The sequence below is a fragment of the Thermobia domestica genome, chromosome 11, assembly GCF_964235325.1.
Source record: "Thermobia domestica chromosome 11, izTheDome1.hap1.1, whole genome shotgun sequence".
Lineage (NCBI taxonomy): Eukaryota > Metazoa > Arthropoda > Insecta > Zygentoma > Lepismatidae > Thermobia > Thermobia domestica.
This window is the reverse complement of record NC_137464.1, coordinates 261648997-261663145: the sequence shown is the minus strand read 5'-3', so window position 1 is coordinate 261663145 and position 14149 is coordinate 261648997. Positions and strand designations below refer to the sequence as shown.

At 35.7% G+C, this 14149-nt stretch overlaps 1 protein-coding gene across 5 annotated transcripts in view; it reads left to right on the top strand.

The window, feature by feature from the left end:
* The window catches only part of LOC145665010 (klaroid protein-like), a 168294-nt gene that overhangs the window by 98550 nt on the left and 55595 nt on the right, over positions 1-14149 (top strand). For all 5 annotated transcript variants that reach the window (XM_081732200.1, XM_081732197.1, XM_081732199.1 and 2 more), the window contains 4 exons: positions 2136-2359; positions 7095-7319; positions 9334-9588; positions 11740-11928. In XM_081732200.1, the coding sequence (XP_081588326.1) occupies positions 2136-2359; positions 7095-7319; positions 9334-9588; positions 11740-11928 (893 nt within the window). The remainder of the gene's footprint in view (positions 1-2135; positions 2360-7094; positions 7320-9333; positions 9589-11739; positions 11929-14149) is intronic.

Sequence of the window (14149 nt, the reverse complement as noted above, 5' to 3'; positions counted from 1 at the left end):
TTTTGTCATTTTTATAGTACAAATAATAATAATAATAATAATACGTTCAATGTCATAAGTGTCCTCTCGTTGTATTGATTTAGAAAAACTATAGACTTGGTTGTTCCACGAAGAGAAAGTTACCGTGCATAAAAGTGTACTTGCTCCTCAATATCAGCCAATCAGTTAGCTTGTGGCAAATATTTGTAGCATCAAAGTGCTATTCAGTGTTTTGAGTAAGAATGTTCCTGTTTACATGAGCAGAATATGTTTTCTTTATCCTTGTGAGTGGTTATTCTAGCTTTGAAGCTACAATTAACTCAAAATAAAACTTTGGTCTGTTTTATTTTTAAGTGTAAGTTGTTTTCAGTAACTATTTTTCAACGTTGTTCCACACATTGGTATATCTGAAAACGCATATATTCAAACCTCAAATGGTTAATTGTAATTTTGCTAGCGTTATACACAGTGTGTCTACTAAATTTAAGACTAGCATTATCAGAAAATAATGCAGAAGAGAATTACCTTGATTGACTGCTAATCTTTAATATATGACCCTCCTTCTTGTATACAGGCAATTGCACGGCTGTATAGTCTCTGAATTCCTTTCTGGAAATCCTCTTGTCCGACAATGTTGAGTCTTTCGTCACAGCCCTTTGGATGTCCGAAATTGAGTCAAAGCGTTTGCCTTTCTACGTGGAATAGTGATTCGTCACCAGTTACGATTTTCTTAAATCATTCTGAGTAATTTTCGGCTAGTTGGACACACTCTTGACACGACGACATCCAGTTTTCTTTTTGCTTTGCTGTCAGACTGTGGGGCACAAATCTGGAACAAATCATCTTCTGTAGATTGTGTTCCATGATCTTCCGAACAGTATCCTTAACCAATGTGCAGGTTCTCCGCAGTCACACTGAGGGACTGACAACGATTTTCAGCCAGCTTTTCCCGCACTTTTTCAACATTTTTGTCAGTCCGAATCAGTGTTGAATTCAGACATTTTCACCTGGGGGAATATGAACTCGGGGGGGAGGGGAGTTTGGGTGAAATAATTTCTACATTTTGTGATTGAAATTTTGAGTTTCTCCGGGAGGGAATGAATTTTCTTTGGGGGAGAGATTTCCCCGGGCTACCCCCTGAATTCATCCCTGGTCCGAACTGTTACCGGACAGCCAGGTCTAAGGTCGTACGTGACCGCCTAGCGACCCTCACGAAAACGACGATACCACTCAAAAAATGTTCGCTCGGTCAAGAGGATCATTGTTGTAAGCTGTTTGAATCATGTCCACGGTCTCCGTAGTTGTTTTGCCTAGTTTTACAGAAAACTTGATGGATATTCTCTGCTGCATTTTACTATCCATGACGAACAAAAGAAACACACTTCACTGAAATCACTGTAACTCACAAAATTCGGAACATAAATTCGTGAATTCTTTACACAATGTACTGTACAACACTCGGTACTGAAAGCTACAGCGGTTATCTTAAAGATATTGTTTTATGATTGTTGTTTGAGGTTTAATTTTAGTTAAAGTTTTTAATTTGGTTGGAATTAATAAACTAATTTTTTTTAACTTTATTTAATGAAGACTATGATGTTTGGAGTTTAAAGACAAAATGTGTTTTTAATATTTTAGTTATATTGAGATTGTTAACGATATAATGTTGGGTTATACATTTTTTTATTATTTTAGAAATATTGTGAGATTATATATTATTTTTTGTTGAGGTTATTATTTAAAATGATGTAAAATCACGCCATGACTTTAAAAATTGGGTTTATGTATAACTTGAAATTTGGTTTAGATGAAAAAATTTGTTAATGCAAGATTTATATAATGAGGAAGTTTATTATGCAAGTTAAATTGTTTTTAGCATATAAAATGAATTTGTAGATAAATTATATAATAATTTTTAACATTTTATTATAAATTTTTGATTTAAATTTATCAAGAATTTTTTTTTTGTTTTGTTTATTTTTAAAAATTAAATTTGAAAGCAAAGTATAACACAAATAAAAAGTTTATAACTGGCCGGTTACACCAGTTTTGAAATTTAGTGGGCACACTGTGTGTAACTCCGTATTGTTGTGTAGTTAGAATTTTTAGCTTCCGTGTTTAGTTGTCTTAATTTATTTCTCTTTCTTTTGTTTCAGTGTCTTTCCAAAAACAGACTTCACGTACTCCAGGTTATCGCCCTACAGGCGTGAGATTTTACCAGGAGTGATTATAATGCCAAATATGTCTCGTCGAGGGCTGCACTCAGGGCAAAAGGAAGGCAGCTGGGTATCTCAAGAACAATTAAACCACAGTACAAGTTCCAATACGAGTCAGATCTCAAAAGAATACCTTTCCGATGTATCTCAGACCAGCGTTCTAGGTAATTTTTCGTTATTTATTCTTAGTTGTAATACTTCAAAAAGAAAGAAAGAAAATGGTGCTAGTGTAGTTTTGGCGCACACATTTTGGAAGATTTACGGGTAAAATTCAGTACTTTGCATGAAAAGACATGCTTATAAGGAAAAATTTCTGCAAGCGACAGAATTAAATGCAAAGTAATACAGCTATATTTGAGGTTTACAGGTGTAGGGCTACTAGTGTAAAATATTAAAAGGGTTTACGACGGATAAAATAAGTGAGTGCATATGAAGAATGACTATTAGATGCCATCTTCCACCGTCAGTATAGTTTTGCAAAGTATACAGAACCTGTATTTTGTGTTTGCAAGTGAAGCGTTACTAGTGTGAAACCATAACAAGTGCTATTGAAACTCATATCATTGCCAAAAACCACTTCTTTTCACTACCCTTGCTTATGCGCGTACCCACTATCGCTGAGGGACTACCGCGCGGTCCTACCAGCTTCGCCCTGCGCCGACTCGGTTAGATGGCATTCGTACTTTTTAGTGGCTACCTAGCACAGGTTGGCTTGTTTTCTTGCAGTATAGTTTTTGTGCCGCACATCCGGAAGTCGTAGTTATTTACAAATTGTAAAAGAATTGTTAATTTTCAACAATTACTTTTGCTGGCCCCCCTGAATTTTATCTATGCCAAGAGAAATATTTTCATGTCCTCCAGCGAAAATGCTTTAGGGCACAATAAGAAGAAAATTAAATTAATAAAAGAAGTGTTGTGCCAAAATTAAACCAGTACGGAGAAAAAGCATATGGCTTTAATTCAGTGATTCTGAACAGTTTTCAATGAAATTTTCATAAATGTTTTCATTGAATTCTCTGATTATAGACTGTTATCATATCAGATAGTCTAAAAGTCTAGATGCTGATCTATATTGTCGTTAATTAGCGAGAATGCACCTAGCAACTCAAATGGCCGGAACTGGTTAGCAGAAGGGATGTCTTACACCACGCTAACGTCAGACTTCATATATCTTTAACGACCAGTCTAAAATTGAGAGAACTTGGCTGGGAGGTTTTAATGTAACCACTGTAAACCCCGGATCTGACATCATCAGACTATCATTTGTTTTGGGCTCTGCAGAAGTCTCGAAATTGTGTTAAATGATACATATTTGGTTTTATAAGTTTATTTTTAAATTCAATAAATGTATTCTAAATGTGAACCTCCAAAAGGTTCAATACTTTCTAGACAACATATCGCACTTCGACTCTCTGAAACTTGTCAATTGTGTAAAAGGAAAAAAACCTTTACTACGCATCTCATGTCATAAGTTAGTATGTTTGTTCCGTAGAGTCATTATTATTTACGTGTTGTTATTGCCAGTAGTTGAAGGTGGTAAGCAGAAGCACCGGTTGCAATATCAAAGGTATATGCGAGTATTCTTGAGTTTTATCCAAATAGCATTCAGGAAGTATATTCAACCTCTACTTGTATATTTATTGATATATGTACATTTCTTAATGTTGATTTAATATATACGCTATTTCCTTCTCTTCTTTAAAAAAAAATGGACAACCACTATTAATGTACATTTATACACCATTTATGTACAAAACTTCTATACCGATGTTATTGAGCAAGAGAGAAATTAAATATATGGCATGTGCTGTAAGACATGAATGATGATGTCACGGAAAAAGAAAATTGTATATACTTGTGTATGTAGTTAAATAAAGTTATTTAATTGAATAAACCACACATTATTTAAAATGGAAGGTCATTCTTCGTTCTTTTCGAGTTGCAAATTTTTCTGTTACCGTCTGATTGAAATCTGAAATGCTGCTTACCAAGTCTAAATAGAAAGCATCGCTATCTCAAATATTTCCCGCTTAATTTTAGGTAGAGAAACACCTCTATTCTCCGACAATCGGCACTTCTCTATATGAATATAAGGGACAGAAATCCAATTTTCAGTGACCATGGACTTTTGTTTGCTGCTCTGCTGTAAAGAAGCACAGAATCTTATTCCCTCCCCCCTTTTTTTTTCGAAAATTAAAAATAAAATGTACTTTAAAGTCCCCACAATTACGTCCGTTAGGCTAAAGCAGACAGCTGACTATTGAAAGTGAATGATTTTTTTTTGTGGTGTCCACCGGAAATCGAACATGGGACCATGTGCAACAAAGGCACAGGCGTTGGGCATTGACGACATTCACATACTTGTTGGACTCTAATCTCATACTCCATTAAAATTTTGAATAATTTCTTCAATTATTTATTCTTCAAAACGAGGACATTTGACACAAGGAAGAAGTTTCTTACATACCCCATTAGTGTATGAGAATCTGTTAAAATATATATATATTTCGAGAATTCGTGTAATAAAAAGTGTCACGGAAAATTATATGGGCAGTGGGTCGTGCGTGCCGAAGCGGCTATTCATTTTAAAAGACAGTCACTTTTCGTTCGTCCTTCACAAGTCGGAACCTGAAATTACCAGTTGTTCCTCTTACAAGACGTATATATATATGTAAATAACTTATTTCATATGTAATTGATGGCTGAACTAGTGATTAGGTATCCCTAATCTTACAGATTATTAACCCTACGTACACCAAGGGGATTAAAATTGTCCACACTTGTATTAGGATAAGAATTTTATGGATATTTCTTTAATATCACAAGTCAGGTTTTGTGTCAAAAATAATATAAATTTTATTATCTATCATTCAATTATTTTAATTTCCAGAAAATAGCCCAAAATTTTTAAATAAGTTTTCGTGGTGGATATAAAGCATCCTCCCTTGGTGTAACGTGTTACCATAATGTGCATGAGATTATTTCCAGTTAAAAGTTGAAAATTTTGACACTAGGCGTCGCTGCAGGTATAGCCGACGCAAAGCGTCACACACCTAAAAGGAAAAGATCTATTGGTTTCAGAGAGATGATATTAAAAAATGGAATCATGGGTTACACGTAACACCGTACGTCAGGGAGGGCTTAAATATGCCTACCACATAAATCATAGCGTACGCGCATCTGGCGTGGGAGACCCGGGTTCGATTCATGGTGGGAGTTCATGTGGTTCGGATTCCACGTTAATCAGTAGGTCCACGCCTCATATAGCCTCGCTGCTGAAAGGGACACTAAACTAAACATCAACTAATCAAATCATCATTTTGTGTCCCAGAAAACGTAATATTCCTTTGTCTTAGTTTATAGTTAATACAAAATAAAAAAGAATATTACATTTTCTGGGACAAAAACAATGATTTGTTTGGTAGACATTTTTGTAACCGTTCTTTGTTGTGTGGTATTACACGTAATCCCTTCGTGTACGTAGGGTCAATAATTATGGATATTCAAATATGTGAGCTCTCCATGTCGAAACATTACAGTGCGAGCAGGATTTTTCTCTGTACTTCGATTGTTATAATTTCACAATCATTGTTAATATATCATAGTACAGTATTTTCTAACTCGTGATCAAATCGAAGAAAAAAAGCTTAATTTCTGTTTCAAATGATTGCGTTAATATAGTATCCTCATAATAATTAAAATAAAAATAAACTAAACATTACAACAATATTGACCTTATTAAAATTTTATGTAAAACCGTGTTTCTCAGCCTGTGACATGCAGCATTGCTTCCTTAACCCCTTGCGTTTCAGGTGTCATTTTCCCATGTGCGTTCTGTAATACCAGGTTTTCATTTACTGTTAAAAGACTGGCTAGACCGTTATATAGGGCATAGTTATTGGTACACGCGCGAGGAGAGCATTCACATTACTGATATATATATATATATATATATATATATATATATATATATATATATATATATATATATATATATATATATATATATATAATATTTGCATAGTGGAATATTTGGACTGAAAAAGGAAAATTTTGATGTTCTGAAGGGATTTTATACTGCTTCAGGTTGGCAACACTGACCGCAGAGTTAGGACAGTTTTTTTTTTATCTCGAAGTTGCCATGGGGGCCGCGGTAGCTCAGTGGTAGAGCGTTTACCTCTGGTGCATGTGGTCCCGGGTTCAAACCCTGCTCCCGCCAAAGAAATTTTGTGATGGACAAACACCGTGTGCGTGGGTTTTCTCGGGGTTCTCCCGTTTCCTCCCAGTCTTCATTCCATCATTTCATTCATTTCTCATAATCACCGTCTCCTTTAGCCTAACCGGCATAACCGTGCGACGTAAAACTCAGATTTCATTTCATTTTCATTTTCGAGGTTGCCAATTGTTTATCGTCAAAACTAACACGTGTATGTCGTAATTGAATGTTCCATTAGGCCTGCCATCTTCTGATACGAAACCCTTTTTTTCTTTTGTGTTAATAAAGTCCTATCATCTGAAGAGAAATAGAACAACTAACTCTTGACTTGCATCCACTAAAAATTTTATCATTTCCAGGATTAATATGACAGTAAAGAATACGTTTTCATGACATCTCCATGGATATCACTGGTATCTTTGCAACGGAGTATTTTATGACATTCATCTGGATGTCACTGGAACGCAAGGGGTTAGTACGTTCTTGGGCTGAAAGTTTGAGAAACGTTGATTTGAATCTATTGCTTATTCTGAAGTGAGGATTAAAATGTTGACAAAGTGTTTTACTTTTAAATCTGAATTTTCCCCCATCTTGTGAAGGTATTGTAGTTGTCGATCAGTCCTAGCAACTCATGTGTTTGTTTCATGGAATGATAAGTTGAAAGTATGTGTATTGTTTTTCAGGTAATTCTTACGCTCAGACAAAGACGCACACAGTGACTGAAAGACTTTCCAAATATGGCTACGAGAGGGAGCCTGTGATGGACGTGTATTCCGGGTACACAGGCTTTGCCCAGTATTCGACGGTGTGGTCGTTTGTAGTCACATTATGGTCTATGGTAACAACCGTCTTCACAACCATATTCACCTCCATCACACAATTGTTCACAACGACGTCAAAAAGTAAAGGTGAGTAAATTTTTGTCGAGGGAGACATTCTTTCACATATATTTTATATACTTTGATATAATACTGGGCGTTTCCACATTTTAGTTCTTGATATATTACTTAAATATAACTACAAGTAGGCACAGAATGATTGAGAACCAAAAGTTTATTTCTGAACGGGAAACACCATTATTTAAAAAAATTGAAAGATTCTTTTTTCTCATCCATCATCGTGTGTTCCACTTAAACTAGATAATAACCACGAATATAGAGCTCCGTCTGCCATAATTATTGTTTTAAAAAGTAAGTATTCAATTCTTAAATTTCTGTTTAAGCAAATACAGTCGTTTATCAAAAAAATATAAACACCCATCTCCTACAAACAAGTAATTTTTGTAACTTAGTATCACGAAACATTCGGGCACTTTAGCTGTGCTGGGTAATATAGTGAGTATAGGATGACCAGACGTACTGATTTTCGCAGTACAGTACTATTTTTCATGGAGCTGTCCTGCATGTTGCGAAAACATCTAGAAAATCCAGAAATGTCCTTTTTTAAAATACACTGCGAAGTGTTCTGATTTAACTTATTTTCAGTACTTGAACGTTTCACTCTTATTCAGAACTTTCTAATCATAAGCCCACACAGATTGACGCCATTGAGCAATCAAACTCCGTCCCTTTCCTTGCCAGCACATATATAATAAAAGCTTCTGGTTTTGATTTCCGATGCTTTACCCTGAAGACGAGAACAATGTTGCCAGTTCTCGAAAAGTTTGAGGACGTGGAATTCACCTGGCTGATTGCACGAGAACAAATATATTGAAAATAATTTGCTAACATTTTTGGAAATAGTTTGCGAGTTGATGGATAAATAACCATCAAGGCGAACCGCAAATGTTATGCTTTAACATACTTATGGTTTGTTTTCCATTATAGTTACTCCGTTGTTGCTCCACCAAATAGTTTTAAATTATTTCATCAATCTTATATTTATCATTCATGAAAGTATTTGCAGTTGTGATGAATTCCTATAATATTTTTGTTTTTCTTTTTCTTTTTAACAAAAATAGGTGATTAACTTAACGTTAAATAAAGTAAGAACATGCGAATTGCCGAGCAATAGACTATCATATTATATTTGTGTCCTACGTTTCGCTTCTCAGAATGTGGTCACCCTAAGTGAGTAATTCTTAATAGTTTGTGCACCAAACGTAGGTGACACAAAATGGGAGACTTCTCCGATTATCTAAGAAAAAGGTCGTTTTCAATGCTTGTACAGTCCGCAGCAAAACAACCTGCAACATGAACATGTAAGTTTATTGTGAAATTACGCCTAACAGCGCAGGGAATCAACATAACGTCTAAGTGGCACGAATCACGCCAGGAGAAACCTCGGCGTCCTCCCCTGCACATTTATTTTGAAAAAGACTTCGTTGTTTCACAAGAAACTTACATGCTCATGTTGCAGGTTTTTTTGCCGCGGACTCTATCACGTTTGAGGTAGTTTTTGTAGCTAGTCCTAGATTTCATTAGTGGCATTATACATTATTATTATGATTTATTTATTTATTTATTTGCAATCCGAGAAAATCAAATGCTTCATTTTGTGTGTGTATCGTACTAGACGATTAGATTCTGTTGTCTCCTCGACACTCATTGTAGATTTTAAATGTCGTAAAACTTCGTTGAAAATAAAAAGAATGGTGCTTCGTGTGCACTAGTGAGATATCGGTCCATTGTAGGAAGCAACTCGCATAACTTTTAACTATTCCTAATTAGTCCTTGCATGTTCTTGATCCTGGTATGGTGTGTGTATTGGATTCCTCAGACAACACATTCCTTAAACTGTTCAAGTAGAGTAGCCAAAAATAAACTCTCCATGGTTCAAGTCTTAAGTTTCAAATCTATAAACGCGTGTACTAATTCCCTGTAGAAGTAATTGTGTTTTCTTTAAAATCATAAATTCATTGTATTAATAATATCTTCTCTAATGTAGTCACAGGCAGAATTATGTAAACTTTTATGTTTCCAGCTTCCACTGTGAACGACTACAGAAGATCCTATGAATTGAGAAGTCAAAGGCGTCGGCTGGAGAAGGAGTTTTATGAAGCTGAGTCGGATGATGATTTGGATACGTATCTGCGTCGCTCGGTTACCTTATCACCACCTGCCTCATCGTCTACATACTACTCATCATCATCATTGTTGTCGTCTATCTGGTCATTTTTCAGCAGCATCTACTCTAGAATATTTAGAAGATCTTCCACGGTCAGCAGCTACTCAGCTGGTTAGTATGCAAAGTTAACATTATTTAGAAGGAAAAACAAATCAAGCGAACGAAGTTCAACGTTTTTATATTTCCTGAAATCAAATAGCAGATATAGTTACTGAACTATTAGTTCGTAATAAACTAATCTGTAAATTACAAGACAATTTTCTGTTTTCACTTGGAACCGAAACGTTTCGTGAAACGTGGTCTAGTTTACTGAGTTCTTATTTCAGTTAAGTCTTCACATTTTCAGCTGTGTGATTATTATTGTAAAAAGTTTGCCGTCTTTGCTCCCAGCAAAAGATAATAGGCTCTGATTGTTCTTTACACCTTTCTGTAGCAGCAATAGCATGAACATTACGCAAAAGCGATTTAAAAAACTATCTTTCAAAGTTTATGGGTATGGACAAGAATGGAGACAATTAGATGTATTGAGAGGGTGTTAGAAATGTCGGGAGAGAAAGGAACAATTTTAGATATTATTAAGGAGAGGAAGAGAAACTGGTTGGGACATTGGCTAAAGAGGAACTGTATGATTAGGGACGTGCTAAGGGGATGGTAGCAGGAAAGAGGCAGAGAAAGAAAGAGGCTATAGTTGATGAATGATATCAAAATAGAAAAGTCGTGCATGAAGATAGAGGTTAGCCTAAGACCGTGGAGCATGAAAACTTCTTAGTTGCTTCAAATAACCTGTCAATAATTTCAAAATATTTATGCCTTGCGAATCCCTACTCGAACTTGCATTATTGTATCTTTGTAGTGTAATGAAAAATCTCGAAAGCTGAAAAGTTGGAAATTATATTTGTATAAATGAGTGTCATACTTAGGCTTCACCCTTCAAACTACATTTGTAACATCGGGAGCACAGATCCTAGCGGTAGACAGCTTACCTCTGGTGCGAGTGATCGCTAGTTCGATCCCAGCTGTTTTGCAGTGAACAGCATTGTGTCCGTTGCTTGTCTCGGGTTCTCCCGTTTCCTCCTATATTCGCACACTCACTTTCATTAATCATCCGTCGTCTGTAGCCTAAAAGGTAAGTGTAGATATTGAATTATTGAAGATTTCAGTTTTTCAATGTAACATTTTAACATGTTGTTTAAGCAAATATCGTTACAAATTATTTGTTTACAATGACTAAATTATTTGTTTACAATTATTTGAAGTTTATGTGGATTCAATCTCGGAATTATTATTTTCTTGCTATTTCGTGAACACAGTCAACTAGTTTGCGACCCAATCGAACGAATGTTCAGCATGTCAAAACACACTAAAATGCGAGAGGTTCTGTAAACATCTCAGTGTACGTACAGTTTTCATCGTGGTCTTTTAGCCTCATGGCCAGATTACTTTTTGTGTGTGTGCTCGCATAGTAGACGAATACAACCAAAGTAGTAATGTTTGGATTCCACCGTAATAATATATTCTGTCCTTCGTGACCAAGAGCCTTCGTAAAGGTGTAAAGCATAATCACAGTCTGTTGTCCGATAGAAGGCAGTGTTTGCATAATTTTTTAGAAATAATTTTGATTTAATCCTTCTGACATTTTCTGAAGTTGCCTGAAAATTCAAGCGAAACTAGACTTACATTTATAGAAACATAATTCAGGTCTATTATTTTGACTTCTATGCAGTGCCGTGCCACGGGGGGAGGCGAGCGGGCGACGACGGCCCCGGGAGTTGAAATAAATCGGGTGTGAAATTTGGGAGGAAAATGAAAAGAAGGAAAGAAAAAAAGAGAGGAAAAATTATTTGGAATATTTTAGGTCAACAGCAGTATTTTTCAGTCTGATGTACTTAATTTGACCAGGGTCAGATTTATACTAGGAAAACAAGGAAAATAGTAACAAAAAGTGCTCAAAATCAAGGATAAGCAGGGTTTATTTTTGAAAATTTTGTTGATTGGTTGCACCAGCCATTGTGGCATTTCACGGTTGATCTGTCGACCTCACTCATATGTACGGGGGCGCCGGCGTATACTCTTGCCCCGGGCGCTGATTTTCCACAGCACGACATTGTTTCTGTGTTTACCAATATGAATCTTCAAAAACTTAACTTCTGATGTGATTCTTATATGGGTTTTCTTATTTTTTTAAAAGATATATATGTATATATATTGTTGGCCTACAGTAATTTTGTCATTTATGATTTTTACCCCCCTTTTCTGTTTTAGACACATGGGAAAGTCGAATTGGTCGCCCTCATTGGTGGGAGCGATTGGTGGAGTGGGTGTATTGGGTGGTTTGTAGTCTGATGATGATGGACACATGGCTGCTGATGAAACAACATAGCTTTGCTGACAACAGGAAAAGGCTAAGGGGGTTCGTCCCTTTCCTTTTGCTTCCTATACTGCTGCTTTTGGGTGAGTACAGAGTACGCAAATATTTCCTCAATAGGACTTCGGCGTGATGCTTGCTTCTATATGTAATAATATATAATATAAATTTAATAATGGAGAAGTTTCTTATATTTTAAGTAAGCTTTCGTGAAGAGCTCAAAAGTAGGCAAAGACTGCATTAGAGCGTTCTTTTCTCTGCTTTACTAAGCAGTAACATTGTGATAGTGTTGCTTTAAAATATATAATAGTCTAAGAGTTTGTTGTTCAGTATTTCCTCACCTATCCTGAAATGAAGTTCCTGGGAAAGACTCAAAATTCTTATAAAGTATTCCACCCGGCGTCCTCGTCTTTAAAAATCTGTGTACACGAGTTCATACATTAGAAATACAACACATTGAGGGAAGTGCAGAATGAATGGGCAGCTTAAAATTGTACAAGTCTGTATTGTGTGTTGCACTACACGAACATTCCGAACTTCCTTTTCAAGTATATATTTTTATTTCAATCCATTATTTTAGTTATAAATAAAATTGATTAAACAGAAAAGAAAAAAATCCTTAAAAGCAGCGTTGTGAAGAGAAAGATTCTTTATAATAAAACCTAAGAACCATGGTTTATTTCGTTTAAACATCTGGCTTAAATCAGTTATACAGGGTGTTTCAAAACAACACCGAAAACGTTTTGGAGGTGATAACCTGACATCAAGGTAAGACAAAAAGTGTAGACCAACCTGGATGCACAGTTGCTTCCTTTTGCAGTTAGAGGCTGCCGAAAACATGAAAAAATGAACTTTAAAGGTCCATAGCTCCAAAACTATGAGGCCTGCCGTAGCCGGTTCAAGACTTTATGTAGGAACTAGTATGTACCCTATCCAAATGTCCATATTTCAGAATCCTAAGGTACTTCCGCAACAGTTTTTATAGAGGTAGTTGGTGGATACTTTAAATTATATTCCCGTAGCCAAACTGCCTTTATAAAAATTGTTGCCTGAGTACTTTAGGATTCTGAAACATGAATCTTTGGATAGAGCACATATTAGTTTGTAAGTGAAGTCTTGACCCGACTACGTTACGACCCATATTATTGAACCTATGGACCTTTTAAATTTCATTTTTTCATATTTTCAGCATCCTATAACTCCGAAAGCAAGCATTCAGGTTGGTCTATACTTTTTGTCTTATCTTGTGTCAGAAATCCTCCCAAACGTTGTCGATGTTGTTTGGAATACTGTATATACTCATCAGGATTTCATGTTTGTTGAAAACCTTAAACAAAAATACCAGTTTCTTGATTCCCAAACCGTTTTGATATCGACGATTGAGCAAAACTAAACTAGGAAACAATCTTTCAACACCAGCTGTAGACTTCTGTGCAGTTAGTAACTGTTCGACAACGTAATATACATCATTGTTATTTCTTTATTTGACTTTTTTACAAATTCTTATACTGAGACCAGTGTCGTTAATGTAGAATCAAAAAATATATATCGTTAAATAGTTTGTTTTTATCTTCAGACTTCAAAATCAAAGGTAGAAACATTTGTAAATATCGGGGTCTATCTACTTTACTGTACTTTTAAAATACAGAAAGGCGAAGCTTTCTGTGATAAATATGTAAAATGAGAACAGTGCCTGTCTGTTATGAAGAGGTAAAATAGAATGTTAGTAATATTTTGCTAGGTGAGAGAAGAAGACTATCCGTGTGCATAGCAGATAGTGCCCATAGTTATGTCTCGTAATAATTTATATATTCTGACCAGGACAAAAAATCTGTGAAGGTGTCCTGTAATAGAGGTTTAACAGTGTAAGCTACAGTATTTTAAATGTATATACATACAGCGATATTTTGAACACCACTTAATCGCTACGACGAAATTTTGTCCCGCAAGATTTTCGATGGCGACGTTTGTCTTAGATGACATTTCGTCTTAACGTTTTGGCCACGAAAGAATTTGTCTAACGAGGTTGTGACTTTGAGATTTTGTTTTATGTTCTAAATCCTCTGTGGCTGACAAGTTTTAAGCCAGAGAAGTCATGGTGAAACGAGAGACAATTGTATGATACAACAGTGCTTGCTTTTTATATGTATGCGCCTGCGTGGTCTCCGCTTCCGATGGCTTTAATATACTCGCAGAAACCCTCTTCACTTCATACTTGCTGTCGATTGTTTTGTCGGTCTGTTGTCAATGCTTCGTCCGCTCCGCAGTTTGCAACAGGGATAAAACAATAAGAAATATTAGCTACGT